This window comes from Drosophila rhopaloa, unplaced genomic scaffold (assembly GCF_018152115.1).
Source record: "Drosophila rhopaloa isolate 14029-0021.01 unplaced genomic scaffold, ASM1815211v1 contig_3, whole genome shotgun sequence".
NCBI lineage: Eukaryota > Metazoa > Arthropoda > Insecta > Diptera > Drosophilidae > Drosophila > Drosophila rhopaloa.
In genome coordinates this window covers 14,209,674-14,224,459 of record NW_025335123.1, presented here as the reverse complement: position 1 = coordinate 14,224,459, position 14,786 = coordinate 14,209,674, and the positions used below count along the sequence as shown (strand labels likewise).

Below are 14,786 nucleotides of genomic sequence, written 5' to 3'. Positions count from 1 at the left end.
GAGGTGGATGATAATCCCCTTTTCCCCACCCATTTTCAATACTCCCTTCTACCCATTGCACATTGCAACAAATCAATTTGCGTTCAATTTGGAGGCAAAGCGGAAAGCGGAAGTTACACCGCTCCACCCAGTGGGAAAAAAGAGAAGGAGCGAGGGAGAGAAGGAGATAGATGATCATGACGGGTGGGACGTCGAAAAATACGGGTTCCCCCGCCCGAACCACTCAATTATTACGTCGTTGGATCGGTGATTTCTGTCTGCGTTTCGGATCTCGTCATGATATTTTCCTTTCCATAACATCCCCGATTTCCCAAAATTCCGCCCTATAATGAGGGTGTGCCATAGGAATCCCTGGAGATGTTTAAGTGAAATCACTTATGAACTCACTTTAAGCCAAACTTTTCGTTTTCATTATTTCGAATCAATAAAATACCCATATCGTTTGACTATAAATCCTCATTAGGAATATGAAATATTAATAGTGCTTTTTATCTTGAAATTTAAAAAACTAATAAAATATATATATATAACTATATTAGTTATCAGAACTTTTACTGATTTTCAGATTCTTTATCTAGAGCTAAAAAAGTTTGTTTTTTTAAGCAGGGCTAACATCTGAGGTTTATTGATCAGGATTGATATTATTTATTTTATTACATTATTCATTTTCGTAATGATCAGAAAATATTGTTTAAATGGTTTGACTTTTTTAGAGTTGAGTGAGCGATAAAGAAATTGACGAATGTCATTTACTTTGTGTGCTTTTGTCTCTCTCTTTCTGTCTATCTATCTATCTATCCGCCTCCCCCCTTTTTATTTGTTGTTGTTTTGCCCCTTTGGACAAGGCAACTCTTCCGCATTTTGTGGCACGATAAAAAATGAATTGAATGAATGAATGAACGATTACATTGCCGCAATAGGGAGCACACGCGTCCCATTCTCTTTTTGATGCCCTCGGCCTTTCTTTCTCTCTCTCTCTCCCAGTGGAACTCCAGTTGGGACCCTGCAACTTGTTTCTTTGCGCTCCATTTCCATTTGTTTGCAAGAGTACACTGAGCCGAAGTGGTACTTTATAAAAAAACGTGTGGAATTTGCTGCTTAAACCCTACTTCTAGCTTGATATAAAGACGAGAAAGCGGGCTAAAGTGTAATCAAATAATTACCTTTTTAATGCAAAGATAAATTAAAGACACTTGACATTTAAATGCAAATAATTTACACTTAGAAAGATAAAACTATGTTTATAAAAACTTCCAGTTCAAATAGGGTGCTTTAGACGAGAGAGCAAATATTTGTATGACAATTATTTGAAAACGACTGTGAGGTAATTTTCACTTTCAAATAAACACTTGGCAGTTATTATAATGATTTAACTAAAATTAATTTTCTTGTCTTCTTAGTAATTCAGTTAAAATTGTATTAAAATGTGTATACTTTACTAAGGTGAGGGGAACGTATTCGTATTCAGGGGGGTAAAAGGGTTATATTGCAGTGTAAACGTGTTTCCCACAGGTAGCTTACGCACACTCACGCACTCTCACACAAACACAGTCATGCACACACGTGTGACCACAGTTGGCTGCTGCCCTTTTCTGTTATTGTCTTTGCCCCCCTTTATCACTCTCTCTCTCGCCCTCTCTCTTTCTCTTCCTTTTCATCGGTTTGGTTATGTTTTTGTTTTCGCAGTGAAGTGCAGGGTGGTGTACTGCACTCCCCCCCGCCCCCATTAAACTATAATTTTCGTTGGAAAACTCCACTTTTCCCCATCCACATACCCCATTTCCATTTCGTTTGTATTTATTTTTTCGGTATTGTTTTATTTGCTTTTTATGTAAATGAAATATGTGTGTGCGCAGCTTTGTGTGTGTTTCGGTTTTATCCCCCCTCTCTTTTAACCATACTCCCTCTAATGCGACCGTTATAGCCCCAAAACGCACCCCCCCACCCCCGCACTCCATTACTTAAAGCGGGAAGATTTTCTCGGAAGAAATTACCTGTTACTGTGTTATTATTACACTACAATAGTAGCAATATAATTTTAAGAACCTGGCACCTATTCTGAATATTTGGCGGTGAGCTTGTAAATTTAAATCTAGAGTACAAATAATGATAACCAAAACAACTCATATTCTTTCTTTCGAGCCTTTTGGGCGTACTTTTCCAATTTTATCTTATTGAAAAACTACATTTTTCAGAAGGCAAAAACAATTAATTATTTTATTTTGCAAACATTATTTTGTAATCGGTATTTCTATTAACTCATTAAAGGCTGCCGTTTTAATTAGCTATTAAAAAAAAGGGATTTAAAGTAGGTTTACTTTTTTTTGCATATGTACATATATTTTTACAAAGTATAATACAATAATATAACGTTGTTCCGTTGTAATTTATGAAGATAAGATGCTTGTATAATAAAAAGTAGGTTATAGCCTGATTTGCAGTTCTTAGTTATACATTCATATGTACATACATATGTATGTACATATGTATGGAAATAGCTCGTAATATTCGCTAATGTTATCTTGGAAATATATACATATGTACATATATACATGTATGTATGTATGTATTATTTTGATAATATTGTATGTTATCTTATTTGGGAACGGTTCTGTGACGATCTTTTATTTTCTCACACGTCGCTGCATGTGCGTGCCTGTCCGTTTGTCTGTTTGTCCCTGTGTCCGTGAGTCCGTCCATTCACTCGCACACGTGCACCGCCTGCTGCGCCGATACGTGCCCTTTGACCCTTATTCCAGTCTACCTATGACTGTATGGGTATATGTGAGTATGTTTGTACCTCCTCTTCCAGTCTTTCTCCTTTCTTCTACGTGCCACTCTCCTTCCGCCGGGCGGTCCAGCTTTGATTTCGATGCTATGCTGTGCCTCTGATTGGAACGAAATGGATTTAAGTGCCCTGCGATTCTACCTGATCACATCGAACATTAACCCCCCACCAAGGCACAGAATTCGAAGTGGAATTCTGACTGGCCGTACATTTATTATTACAACACTATTAGTTAGAGAATATCTCTTTCCGTTAAAAGGATTTGTAACCCTTACAAAACAATTGCATTTAATGGAATTAACTGAAGGAGGTTACGGTTTCAACTGATATGTTTTCTTGGCCAAAGGAGAAATTTCAGAGATACATTTGGACCTATTGAAAACTTTTAAGCACGTATAACATTATAAGTTATTAATTTAAAACTATTTTATTTTTTTGTATATATAGTCAAAAACCCCAATAGGATTATTTAAATGGGAAGGACATAAAATGTTTTGGGATGCATGAGAACGGCACAAAATGGGATGGGATGGGATAATGGGATGATTATTAGAAACAAATTCATGAAAATCTTCTGGTTGGAAGTTATCAATTATAACAGTACTATTTTTAAATGGCTTTAAAAATTCTATTTCATAATATTTACCATACCATAATATTTATCATACAAAATAATAATTATAATAAAATGTGATAAAAGGGAACCTAATTACATTTAAAAGTCCCTGTTTTAAATTGTTGTTAGTAAACAAGATGTTTATTAATTATATTCCATTTAATTTCGCCTTTTCAGATCCCAGTCAAATGAGCGGCAGTTCCTCAAGGACTTTATTAGTGGGGCGCCAGGATCGTCGGGCGCACGTTTGGCGGCCTGGTTGCAACCAGAATCACGCCTGGATCCCAATAAGTACGTATACATACATATGTACATACATATATTGATAACTCTCGATATATTTCCTATAAATCTCCATTTATTAATTTTAAACCCTAAATATAATATGTACATTTTTTAAAGAGTTATTGTTAAATTTACCTTTTTTTTTGTAGATGTGAGCTGAACACGATCACGGAGCCATTGCGCTACGGTTGGCCCTCCCAGGTGACGGTCGCCATTCGGGATCAGTATGGAGATGCTGTCCTGGTGCCGGAGCTCAAGGTGGAGATCAAGGCGATACCCACGGGGTCGGGTCCGAATGGTGCAACCGGAACGGGAACGGGAATAGGAACCGGAACGTCCGGTGCCCCAGCAACCGGAGTAACTGCACCCGGTGCAAACCTGTGGATGCGTCGTGCCTCCGGCGACACCTGGGGCTGGGGCGGAATGGCCCCGCCGCCGCGACTCAACTACGAGCCCACCTCCAAGGAGAAGATGGTCTTCAAAGCGATCACCTTCATGAAGCCCTTCACCAACTACTCGTTCGAAGAGCTTCGCTACGCCAGTCCGGTGCAAACACGCATCACGGAACTCCTCAACGCCAAGGACATGGAGGACGGCACGTTCAGTGTCCAGTGGACGCCCAGTTCGGTGGGTGCCTACTGCCTGGCGGTGACCATCGACGGCATTCCGCTGGAGGAGGTCTACCGCGTGGACGTCAAGGAGGGCATCCTGCCACCACCCACTCAGAGGAGCAGTGCCCAACGAAGGCCACAGGCACCCAGCAAATTGCGCCGTTATCAGGTATGCAACTATGAACATGTACATATCACATGTCGGCTAATGTGAGTTCGGTAGCCGGATACGTTTACAGATAGCTGAAAACGAAACAAACAGCTGTAAAAGGCAGCTGGCCAATTTCTATGACTAAATACCAAATTCTATAAAATACGTTTTAATTTTTATAGAAAATGAACATATACATAAGTAGTTAGTTGCTGTAGTAATAATCGGAAAGTCGACTGAACTTTTTATACCCTTGCAGACGGTATTATAATTTTGGTCAAAAGTGTGCAACGCAGTGAAGGAGACATCTCCGACCCTATAAAGTATATATATTCTTGATCAGGATCACCTCCTGAGTTGATATAAGCATGTCCGTCTGTCCGTCCGTCTGTCCGTCTGTCTGTTTCTACGCAAACTAGTCTCTCAGTTTTAAAGATATCAAATTGAAAGTTTGCACACACCCATCTTTCGGAACGGCCGGGATCGGCCGACTATATCCTATAGCTGCCATATAACTGAACGATTGGAAATTCCATAACTTTGGCGTTTTTAAAGTTAGGAAGTTGGAATTTTTTATGATTATTAAGAATGCATCAATAATTTACAGAATAATCTGCAAGGGTATATCAACTTCGGCTCCGCCCGAAGTTAGCTTTCCTTTCTTGTTTTTAATATATTAACAAAAATTGAGAAATAATAAATTTTGTTATAGCTTTAAGGGTATAACGATTATAAAGATTACCTGATAAAAGGAGAGAAACACTGATAATAGATGATGAACAAAAACAAATAAATATATTTAACATTTAAATTCCACTTGCAGGCACGCCATAGTTCTGGGCTGCGGATTCGATCCCATCCCACGTTGCAGTCGGAGCAGGTGGGCGTGGTGCGGGTGGGCGGCGTGATCTCGTTCATCGACGAGATCGAGAACGACGACGGGATCTGGTTGCGCCTGTCCACGGAGTCCATCCGGCAGCACTGCACCATGGGCTGGTACCCCACAGAGGCGTGGTGTCTGCAGTTCAACCAGCACCTGGCCAGGATGCTCCTGCAGCCGGTGACCGACAAGGAGGTTAGTCCGTCGGTGCGGAAGGGCGACGCGGGCGAGGCGGCCGAGCAGCAGCAGGAGGAGGAGGAGGAGGAGGAGCCGCCGCCGGTCAGTCCGTCGGGCAGCGGCGAGGCCAGTCCCGAGCCGGAACCCGATCCCAGTCCGGTCCTCAGTCCGGCCAAGTCGAAGCCGGCTCGCTTCCTGGCCGGCCATCAGTCCACCAATCCCTTCCTCTATCCCTCCAAGCATGCCGATCTCGCCGAGCGGGAGGCCCAAGTGCAGGAGGAGCGGGAAAGGGAGGAGCAGCAGCAGCAGCAGCAACAGGTGGAGGTCGAGGATCCCGAACAGGAGGCACTGCCCGCCGTGGAGCTGCTGCCGGCCCACATAGGATCGGCCATAGCCGGAGTGGTGGGCGGCGGGGCCATCAAGCTGCAGGCCCTGCAGAAGTGGTTCAAGGGCGACGCCGTGGATGGGTCCCAGCCGCTGACGCCCTCCCACTCCCCTCCCCTCGCCGGCGTCTCGGTGAGGGAACTGGTGCGGGCCATGGGCGGCCAGGACTCGTCGCCGCGCGGCAATGGCAATCGCAGCTCGCAATCACAGGCTGCGCAGGATCAGGAGCCGGAGTTCAGCCTGGCCAGCATGCGGCGACCCAACTACTCGGCCAGTCAAACGGCAGCGCTGCTCTCCACTCCAAAGCACACGCCCAAGCGAAGCGCCCAATCGCAGCTGCCGGCGGAGACGAGTGGTCTGGAGGATGACCTCAGTCTGCTGCAGATCACCACCACGACCACGGGCCAGGGGGAGCAGCAGAGCGAGCTGCAGCTGGCCACCACATCCGCCGCCTCGGCGTCCAAGCGCCACACCATGGGTCCCATCAAGCGGGCCATTCCGCCCTCGTTTGCCGAGAGCATCCGGGCGGTGTTCGCCGCCCTGCTGTGGCACGAGGGAGTCGTCCACGATGCCATGGCCTGCGCCAGCTTCCTCAAGTTCCATCCCGGTCTGCCCAAGGAGGGCGCCACGGTGGTGACGCGTCGCGGCGAGGCCGGCGATCCCAAGCTGAAGCTATCGCGGGAGCAGAAGGCCCAGCAGCGGCACTCCGTGGAGGTGGCCAATGCGGGCAACTACCTGAACATCCGACCCTCCACGCTGGAAACGCTCACCAAGAGCGGCAACTGTTCGCTGCACAATCGCAGCAAGTACCGCAAGAATCTGCTCAGCGGTGGAGTGGCCAATCCTGGCGAGGATCAGGCCCAGAAGCTGCAGGCGCTGCCAGAGATGGTGAGCGTGTTGCCGCCAGCTCTGCGATGTCTGGTCTATTTGTGGGAGCAGATCTGCTCCGGCTGCGTGCAGATTGTCCAGTCGAATGCACTGGAGCAGCGGGAACCGCGACTGCTGTCGCCAGGGAGTCGCGACCTGAACGGAGATGCCGACACCGAGGGCAAGGATGGCAAGTGCTCCGACCAGGGATCCGCTGGAGAGAAGGATCTGGGCAGGAAGTGCAAGCGCAAGAAGAAGGACGATGGCAGCTGGTGCGAGATCTGCGAACTCTTCCTGCCCATGCCCGTGACCTACCACATGCGGATCGCCCATCCGGGCTGTGGGAAATCGGCCAAGGGCAAGGGCTACAACTCCGTGGGAATATTCTGCGAGGGATGGGCGGGCAACTGCGGCGAGGGCGGCAAGGGTGCTTCGTCCTGGTTCCTCATGTGCGATCCCTGCCGGGACCGGTATCTCGCCTCCTGTCGCAGCGCCAACAACATCAACAGTGCCGCCCGGCAACTGGAGTCCAGTGCCGCCGAAGGTGAGTTTGTGCACTCGGAAAAGAAAAATGTTTTAAAAGTACCGAAAGAGTGTATGTTTATACCTTTGCGGAGCGTATTATATAATATTTTCAATCAACAGTTTGTAACGCAGAAAAGGTGATATTGTCCTCCTTTTTTAAAGTCCTTTTTTACTTTACCCGTTTGTCCGTATTTCCATTTGTCCGTTCGTTTGTCCGTCTTTCCATTTGTCCGTTCGTTTGTCCGTCTTTAAATAAGTTCGTCTGTTTTTATGCAAAGTAGTTTCCCAGTTTGAGAGCTATCTGAATAAAGCATTTCCCAAAGTCTTCTTTATATTGCCAACAGTAAATAAGTCGGAGCGGACCGGATCGAACGACTAATTCATATAGCTTCCATAACAATAATCAAAAAATAAAAGTAAATAAACATAATTACATTCAGCTCGCTAAAAATCCAATACAAAATCAAATACAAACATTTGAACTTTGTTGTTTTTCAATATATAAGGTAAAAAATCAACAATTTTATAAAATTCAGACGACTATATCATATATGACATATTCTTCTTTTCCGAGCAAATGGTTTTGTAAAATTGTATAAGAATTAAGAGTATGAGCGATAGAACCTAGCGGTGTTACTTTTTTACTTTCATATAAACCTTTAGATAATTTTAAGTAAATGCTCCTAAAAAAAATGAAGACAATGTCTAACGAATTAAGAATTTCGGCCTTATATGAACTATAATATACTCTTTATCCAATTCCAGGCAACGAACTGAATTTGTTTGGCGTTAAGTCGACCACATTGATAGCCAATGCCGAGGTGTACACCACGATGCGGGAGAACGCCACGTTCCTGCTGGAGCTCTGCTCGAGTTCGAGCTCTGCATCTGGAGTGGCCGGCAGCTTGGCCGCCGCCGCTAGCAGCAGCAGCAGCTCCAATCCCAAGCGGTCGCCGCAGCAGATGTCCGTGGTGGCCATGCCCGTGGTGATCGAACACCAGCTGGGCAACTCGGACCTCAAGCCGAGCACCAGTCGCTGCAGCCGGATGGCCCGCCTGAGTGGCTCCAAGTTCTGTCCGGGAGTGGGTAGCGGAGCGTTCCGCAAAAGCTTCGTGGGCGGACCGCCGGCTGCTCCGGAGAACGTGTGGCTGGCGCCGGAGGGATTCGCCTGCCTGGAGTGCCTGGGCACTGCGGGACACGAGGATCTGCCCTACGAGATGTTTGGACTGGGGCCCAACTCGAACGACAATGGATACGATAGGGTGAGTAGCGCAACTCTCGTTATGCAAAGCTATCTGAGTCTAATGGTATTGCATTTAACCAACAGCCGCTGTCGGAGATCTCGTATGAGTCGTGCGAACCCAACAACTACGATCTGCTATCCGGCTCCTTGGCGCCCGGATCCACGGCCGGCGGTGGCGGAGCTCCTGGTGGCAATCTCTCCAAGTTCCACCGCAGCTATTCGATGGGTCAGGGCTGGGCGGCATTGGCGCAACACAACCACCCGCAGCAGCACAACCATCCGCAGCAGCAGCTCCACCAGCAGCAGCAACAGTTGCACCTGCAGCTGCAGCAACACCAGCAGCCGCCAGCAGCGGAGGTTGGTCAGCCCAAGGTGGTGTACAGGCGGCGAAACAATTCCACCAGCGAGGGCGACGGATCCCTGCTGATCTGCTATCCCTCGGAGCATCTGCGTCGCCTGGTGCCGCACAAGCTGCTGGCCAGTGTGTCCGTTATGCAGTCATCTGCCGGCGGCGGCGAAGGAACCAGCAAGGATCATTCAACCGGGACGCTGGGATTCGATCAGTCGGCGGGACAAAATGGAGGAGGTAGCCTACTGCTCACCCGTCCGGCCATGGCCTTCATCACCCAGAAACACGAGCTGGACAGGCTGAGGGCGGCCATGAGGAGGAGTTTGAGGATTGCGGCCTGCAGGATTTATGCGCTGCAGGCACTAAACTGGCTCCTGAGGGGCGTCACCCAGGGCGTGTGCCTGCATGATCTGATGTGGTGGTTCGTCAGCTCACTGACCGCCACTGGTGGTCACCATCCGCCGGAGGGCAGGGGCGAGGAGGCCTCGGAGCCGGCACTGGAACACCCGGTGGCCTACACCCAGATCAGTGGCCGATTCGCCCATCTCATCACCCAGTCCCTGCACGTCCTGCTCCAGTCGGTGGCCGATCTCACGCTGCATTTGCCACCCGGTTCGCCATTGCAGCGGGTGGCCATCCAGTGCTTTGGCATCCGTTTCCGCCAGGCGGACCACCAGTTCCTCCACAGCTCGCATGTGTTTGGGAACATCTCGAAGATACTGTCCAAGTCGGATGAGCAGAACGACGCCATGGCCGTTTCGATGATCCTCAAGCCCGACTGCGATGCGGAGCACAATCAGGTGCATCCCGTTGCGAATGGCGGATCTGGAGCAGGAGCCCGGCTCCTCTGCTATACGGATCTGGCTGGCATGTTCGAGGTCACCGTATCCTCGCGTCCGGCCATGGCCGAATCCCTGACGGACAACTCAACGGAAACCTTCTGGGAGAGCGACGAGGAGGATCGCAACAAGTGCAAGATCATCGAGTTGTCCCTGACCAAGTTGAACTACGCCTGTCGCTATCTCCTCGTGCACATCGACAATAGTCGAGACATTCAGGTGAGTCTGCCAATCCAGAAGATCACTGCTCTGGTTGCTACAACATCCAAACAAACAGATCAATTGATTTAAAATAATTACCCATTGCCTTGTATCACTTGCATTTAATATAAGTGACTTTAAATGATTTATAAATCTTTATAGATTTTGTATCTTTATATTAGGAAGACTCTTAGACAATTCATTGAAATCTTTAAAATGAAAAAAAAATTTCAAATCAATTGGCATTAGCTAACAGCACTTATTTTTCAAACCTGATTAATTTTATCCCATTTTCGTTTCAGAACAAGGTGCTTAACGTGGTGTTCTATGCCGGCCAGTCGCTGGGCGACACGAATGTAATAAAATCGGCGGACGTGGACCCGAAGGCCTGTTCCTGGATCTCGGCGAAGATCTGCGATGACAGCTGCACCCACTTCCGGCTGGAGCTGCATGGACCGGAGAACACGCTGCGGGTGCGCCAGATCAAGTTGCTCGGTTGGCCCACGGGAGGATCGGTGGGCCAGGAGGATCCCTCCGATCACAAGCACCAGCATCAGCACCAGCAGCCCCACCTGCGCTTGAGTCACGCCTCGCGCATCCAACAGCAGATTTGTGAGGCGGAAACCCTGAGGGTTTTCCGTTTGATCACCGGTCAGGTGTTTGGCAAACTAATCAGCAACGTGGGCTCGGACTTGGTGCCACCGGACTCGGCGGGCATTGGGCCACCGAGCAGTGGAGCAGCGAGTACCTCGCTATTGGCCGATTCCCTGGACCTCAGGGAGCACATGGTGGGCATACTGTTCTCGCGGAGCAAATTGTCGCACCTGCAGAAGCAGGTTATCGTGCACATCGTCCATGCCATTCGCAAAGAGGCGCAGCGGGCCAAGGAGGATTGGGAGCTGGCCAACCTGGCCCATGTCCTAAAGCAGCCGCCACAGCTGCAATCCCTGCCAGCCACCGCCGCGAGTGCCTCCGGCAGCAGTGAGAGTTCCCCGGAGAGGAGCCGGGCACCGGACACCTACTGCTTCGAGATGCTCAGCATGGTCTTGGCCCTGTCCGGCAGCGTGGTGGGTCGCTCGTACCTCTCCCAGCAGCACGGACTGCTCCGGGATCTCCTGGGACTCCTGCACACCGGCAGTGATCGCGTGCAGCGACAGGTGACGGCTCTGTTGCGTCGAATCCTCCCAGAAATATCGCCTGAGAGCTTTGCCGAACTACTGGGAGTGCAGCGATTGCCACCGGCGGATTATAGCATTGCTCATCAGACAGCCAGTGATTTCGATATGAGTCGGCTGGGTCTGCTGGATATATTCCTGGCCGTGATTGCCAAGTCCCTGCAGTTGCAGGTTAAGGTGAAAACAACAGCTGCCTCGGCTGGAGGCACTGGATCGGGATCGGGATCAGGAACTGGATCTGGGTCAGGTTCTGGAGGAGGCGGATCCTCGAGTGGTGGTGGAGGAGCTGCCCTGAAGGCGGGTCAGCAGGAGAAGACCCCGGCCTTTGTGCGACTCTGCAGCTCGCTGGATCTCTCCGTGCAGCAGCTGAGATCACGACCGCCCACCGGCGAGCCGGGAGGAGCTGATCCCTTCCAGTTTGAGGCCCTGCCGCCGAGAAAGGAGTCCAAGCGGAATCTCAACCAGCGGTGGTTCCTCAACGGAGTCATCTCCACCAAGCAGGCGGAGAGCATAATCGGTCTCATAAGGGATTTGGCCAGCGTAAGTGAATCCTAGATTTAAAAAAACGGTTTTTACTTTTTACTAATTGAGGTATAACTCCACAGGGTAAACTCAGCGAGAAGTGGTCACAGATTACGAAGGCGGCCATTGCCGAATCCGTACTGAATCTGACCCGACTGGAGGAGATCTACCGCTCGCCGGAGCACTGCACCAAGACCTCAACCTTGTGGCTGGCATTGGCCAGTCTGTGTGTCCTGGAGCGCGACCATGTGGAGAAGCTCTCCTCCGGCCAGTGGTCCAAGTTGTGCGACACGCGTCCCTTGTGCAGCAACCACGACGATGGCGAAACGGCGGCCATCATCCAGTGCGAGACCTGCGGATCCCTCTGCGGCGACTGCGATCGCTTCCTGCATCTGAACCGCAAGACTCGCTCCCACAAGCGAACGGTGAGTTGTCTGATGATGTCCCACAAATATATGTATTTCCTTATCTTACATATGTTCCATTTTATGCAATAGGTTTGCAAGGAAGAGGAGGAGGCCATCCGCGTGGAGCTACACGAATCCTGCGGCCGCACCAAACTCTTCTGGCTGCTGGCCCTGGCCGATTCCAAAACACTGAAGGCCATGGTGGAGTTCCGCGACGGCAGCCATACGATCATCTCGGGTCCCCAGGAGACGGTGGGCAGGTGTCGCTTCTGCGGCCTCACCGGCAACTCCGGCCTGCTGGAGATCGGCAACGTGTGCGCGGATGCCCAGTGCCAGGAGTATGCGGCCAACTCGTGCCTGAAGACCAAGCCGTGTGGCCATGCGTGTGGCGGAGTCACGGGCGAGCGGAAGTGCCTCCCCTGCCTGCAGCATGTGTGCCACACGCGCGAGAACGAGCTGGCCGAGGAGCTGAGGGATCCGAAGCTCACGCAGGATGCGGACGACATGTGCATGATCTGCTTCGTGGAGGCGGTATCCTGTGCTCCCTCTATCCATGTAAGATTCGCTTAGCTTGCCTTTAGAGATCACCTCTAATAATGTATATGACTTTCGCAGCTGGAGTGCGGCCATGTGTTCCACCACCATTGCTGCAAGGCGGTGTTGGAGAAGCGTTGGAGTGGACCGCGAATCACCTTTGGATTTTCCCTCTGTCCCATCTGCAAGGCGGATATCCAGCATCCCTTGCTGGCAGACATCCTGGAGCCGATCAACGGACTCAAGCAGGACGTCAAGCGCAAGGCCCTCATGCGGTAAGCGATTGCAAAAGTATACGATAGGGAACAAAAAAGGGGATTTAATTTGGTTTTTTTTTTCTTAAAAGCCTCGTCATTTTATTATTTTCTAAACGCCTTTGTACAGTTTTATGATTTATTTTTTAATATTTAGATTGGTTAAATGCTAATAGGGTTAGCATTCTTTATACAATTATTATTACTTATCCTTATACAACACTATTAAATCTTGTTAAAACATTAAAAGGGGGGAATCTTTTTTAAAGTTGTGAGCCTTAGGCAATAAAACCTTAGAAAATAATCTAAGTTAATTATATATTATATCATATCCATACTTTTCAAGCCAATTCAGGGTTTTATTAAGATACGCTTTTTAATTAAAATATTCCCCGAAAGGTACTTTTGTGTTGTTTGTTAAGAGTGTGATTTTGAAAGAACTAGATGCATGTTTTTTCTTATTTTTTTTTAATTTAAGTGTGTGAGTGAGCCAAATTGTAAATCTCTTTTATTTGGATGCCTGAAAGTTGTGTGCTCCGAAAAGTGATCCTGATAACAAACCAATCCCTTTGCTCCTTTGCAGGATCAAGTACGAGGGCGTGGTCAAGGACACGGACAGTAAGGACGTGAACATGACCCAGCTGGCGATGGACCGGTATGCCTACTACGTGTGCTTCAAGTGCCAGAAGGCGTACTACGGCGGCGAGGCACGCTGCGATGCGGAGATTGGCGAGAAGTTCGATCCGGAGGAGCTGGTCTGCGGCGGATGCTCGGATGTGGCCAGGGCACAGATGTGCCCCAAGCACGGCACCGATTTCCTGGAGTACAAGTGCCGCTACTGCTGCTCGGTGGCGGTGTTCTTCTGCTTCGGGACGACGCACTTCTGCGACACCTGCCACGACGACTTCCAGCGACTGACCAACATACCGAAGGTCAAGCTGCCGCAGTGTCCGGCCGGACCGAAGGCCAAACAGCTGCTGGGCGACGAGTGCCCGCTGCACGTGATGCATCCGCCCACCGGCGAGGAGTTCGCCCTGGGATGCGGCGTCTGCCGCAATGCCCAGACATTTTAGCCAGACACATGGACACGACCCGCTGACAAGTGGGCAACGCATCCGGAATCGGATGACGACGATGATGATGACGACGACGACGACGTGGAGTTGGCGCCGAACATGTGGCTAGACATGTTCTCACGGTCGGACGACTCGCGGACATATTTGTAGAGATTAAAAAGCCCCAACAGAAAAAAACCAAAAACTAGTCCCCATGAAAGGATCGTTCTTTCACTCCTCTAGACATTAATTCACACATCGGAATGGAATACGGAAACGGATAGATATTTTCTAGGATAGCTGATATTTGAACGATGGATATTGGATTATAGATTAGCAAATAGCAAATAGCGTATAGCATATTTTTCCCCCCAGGCAATATTATTTTGTAACACTCGAATCGAGACGAATCTCCCAATTCAATGATCAAAAAAAAACTCACTATTTATTTAATGTACAATTCGGAGTCGAGCGAGAGAGAGCGAGTGCGGGAGAGAGCGCGAGAAGTGTGTACATAATCCTTCAGCTCCCTGACCTCTGACCTCCATAACCTCCTCCTGCCACCCCCTCACCCTCCTCCTCCTCCTCACCCTCACCCTCACTCCAGCAAAAGGCACATTATGCTACATTTATATATATATTGCAAATAACTAAATTATATATATTTATTATGAATGCGACGAGCGGAAGGATGCAATAAAAATCAATTCTTAATGTAAATTTGCGACTACTTTTTAATATTGGATGATTTAGATACAGTAAGTATTGATGATTTTAAAATAAAACAAATAACGCTACTCACTCCCCTATTCGAAATTCAAGTCATCTCAAAATGTGATTTAAAAACAATGTTTTTTAATCTTAACGAGCTTTTAAGTGATAGATACTTACCATGTTTGATTTAAGTTCTCCTCCCACCAAAG

General features: G+C 48.7%; 1 protein-coding gene across 1 annotated transcript in view; it reads left to right on the top strand.

Annotated features, from left to right (window-relative positions):
* LOC108049002 (E3 ubiquitin-protein ligase highwire) overlaps window positions 1–14,583 on the top strand; it is a 58,365-nt gene extending 43,782 nt beyond the window's left edge. Inside the window, exons 14-23 of the mRNA XM_017129986.1 lie at window positions 3,582–3,695; window positions 3,839–4,469; window positions 5,275–7,303; window positions 8,050–8,546; window positions 8,612–9,934; window positions 10,219–11,631; window positions 11,697–12,038; window positions 12,111–12,575; window positions 12,636–12,829; window positions 13,392–14,583. Coding sequence (XP_016985475.1) covers window positions 3,582–3,695; window positions 3,839–4,469; window positions 5,275–7,303; window positions 8,050–8,546; window positions 8,612–9,934; window positions 10,219–11,631; window positions 11,697–12,038; window positions 12,111–12,575; window positions 12,636–12,829; window positions 13,392–13,881 — 7,498 coding nt within the window. The 3' untranslated portion in view covers window positions 13,882–14,583. The remainder of the gene's footprint in view (window positions 1–3,581; window positions 3,696–3,838; window positions 4,470–5,274; window positions 7,304–8,049; window positions 8,547–8,611; window positions 9,935–10,218; window positions 11,632–11,696; window positions 12,039–12,110; window positions 12,576–12,635; window positions 12,830–13,391) is intronic.
* Window positions 14,584–14,786: the final 203 nt, after the last annotated feature.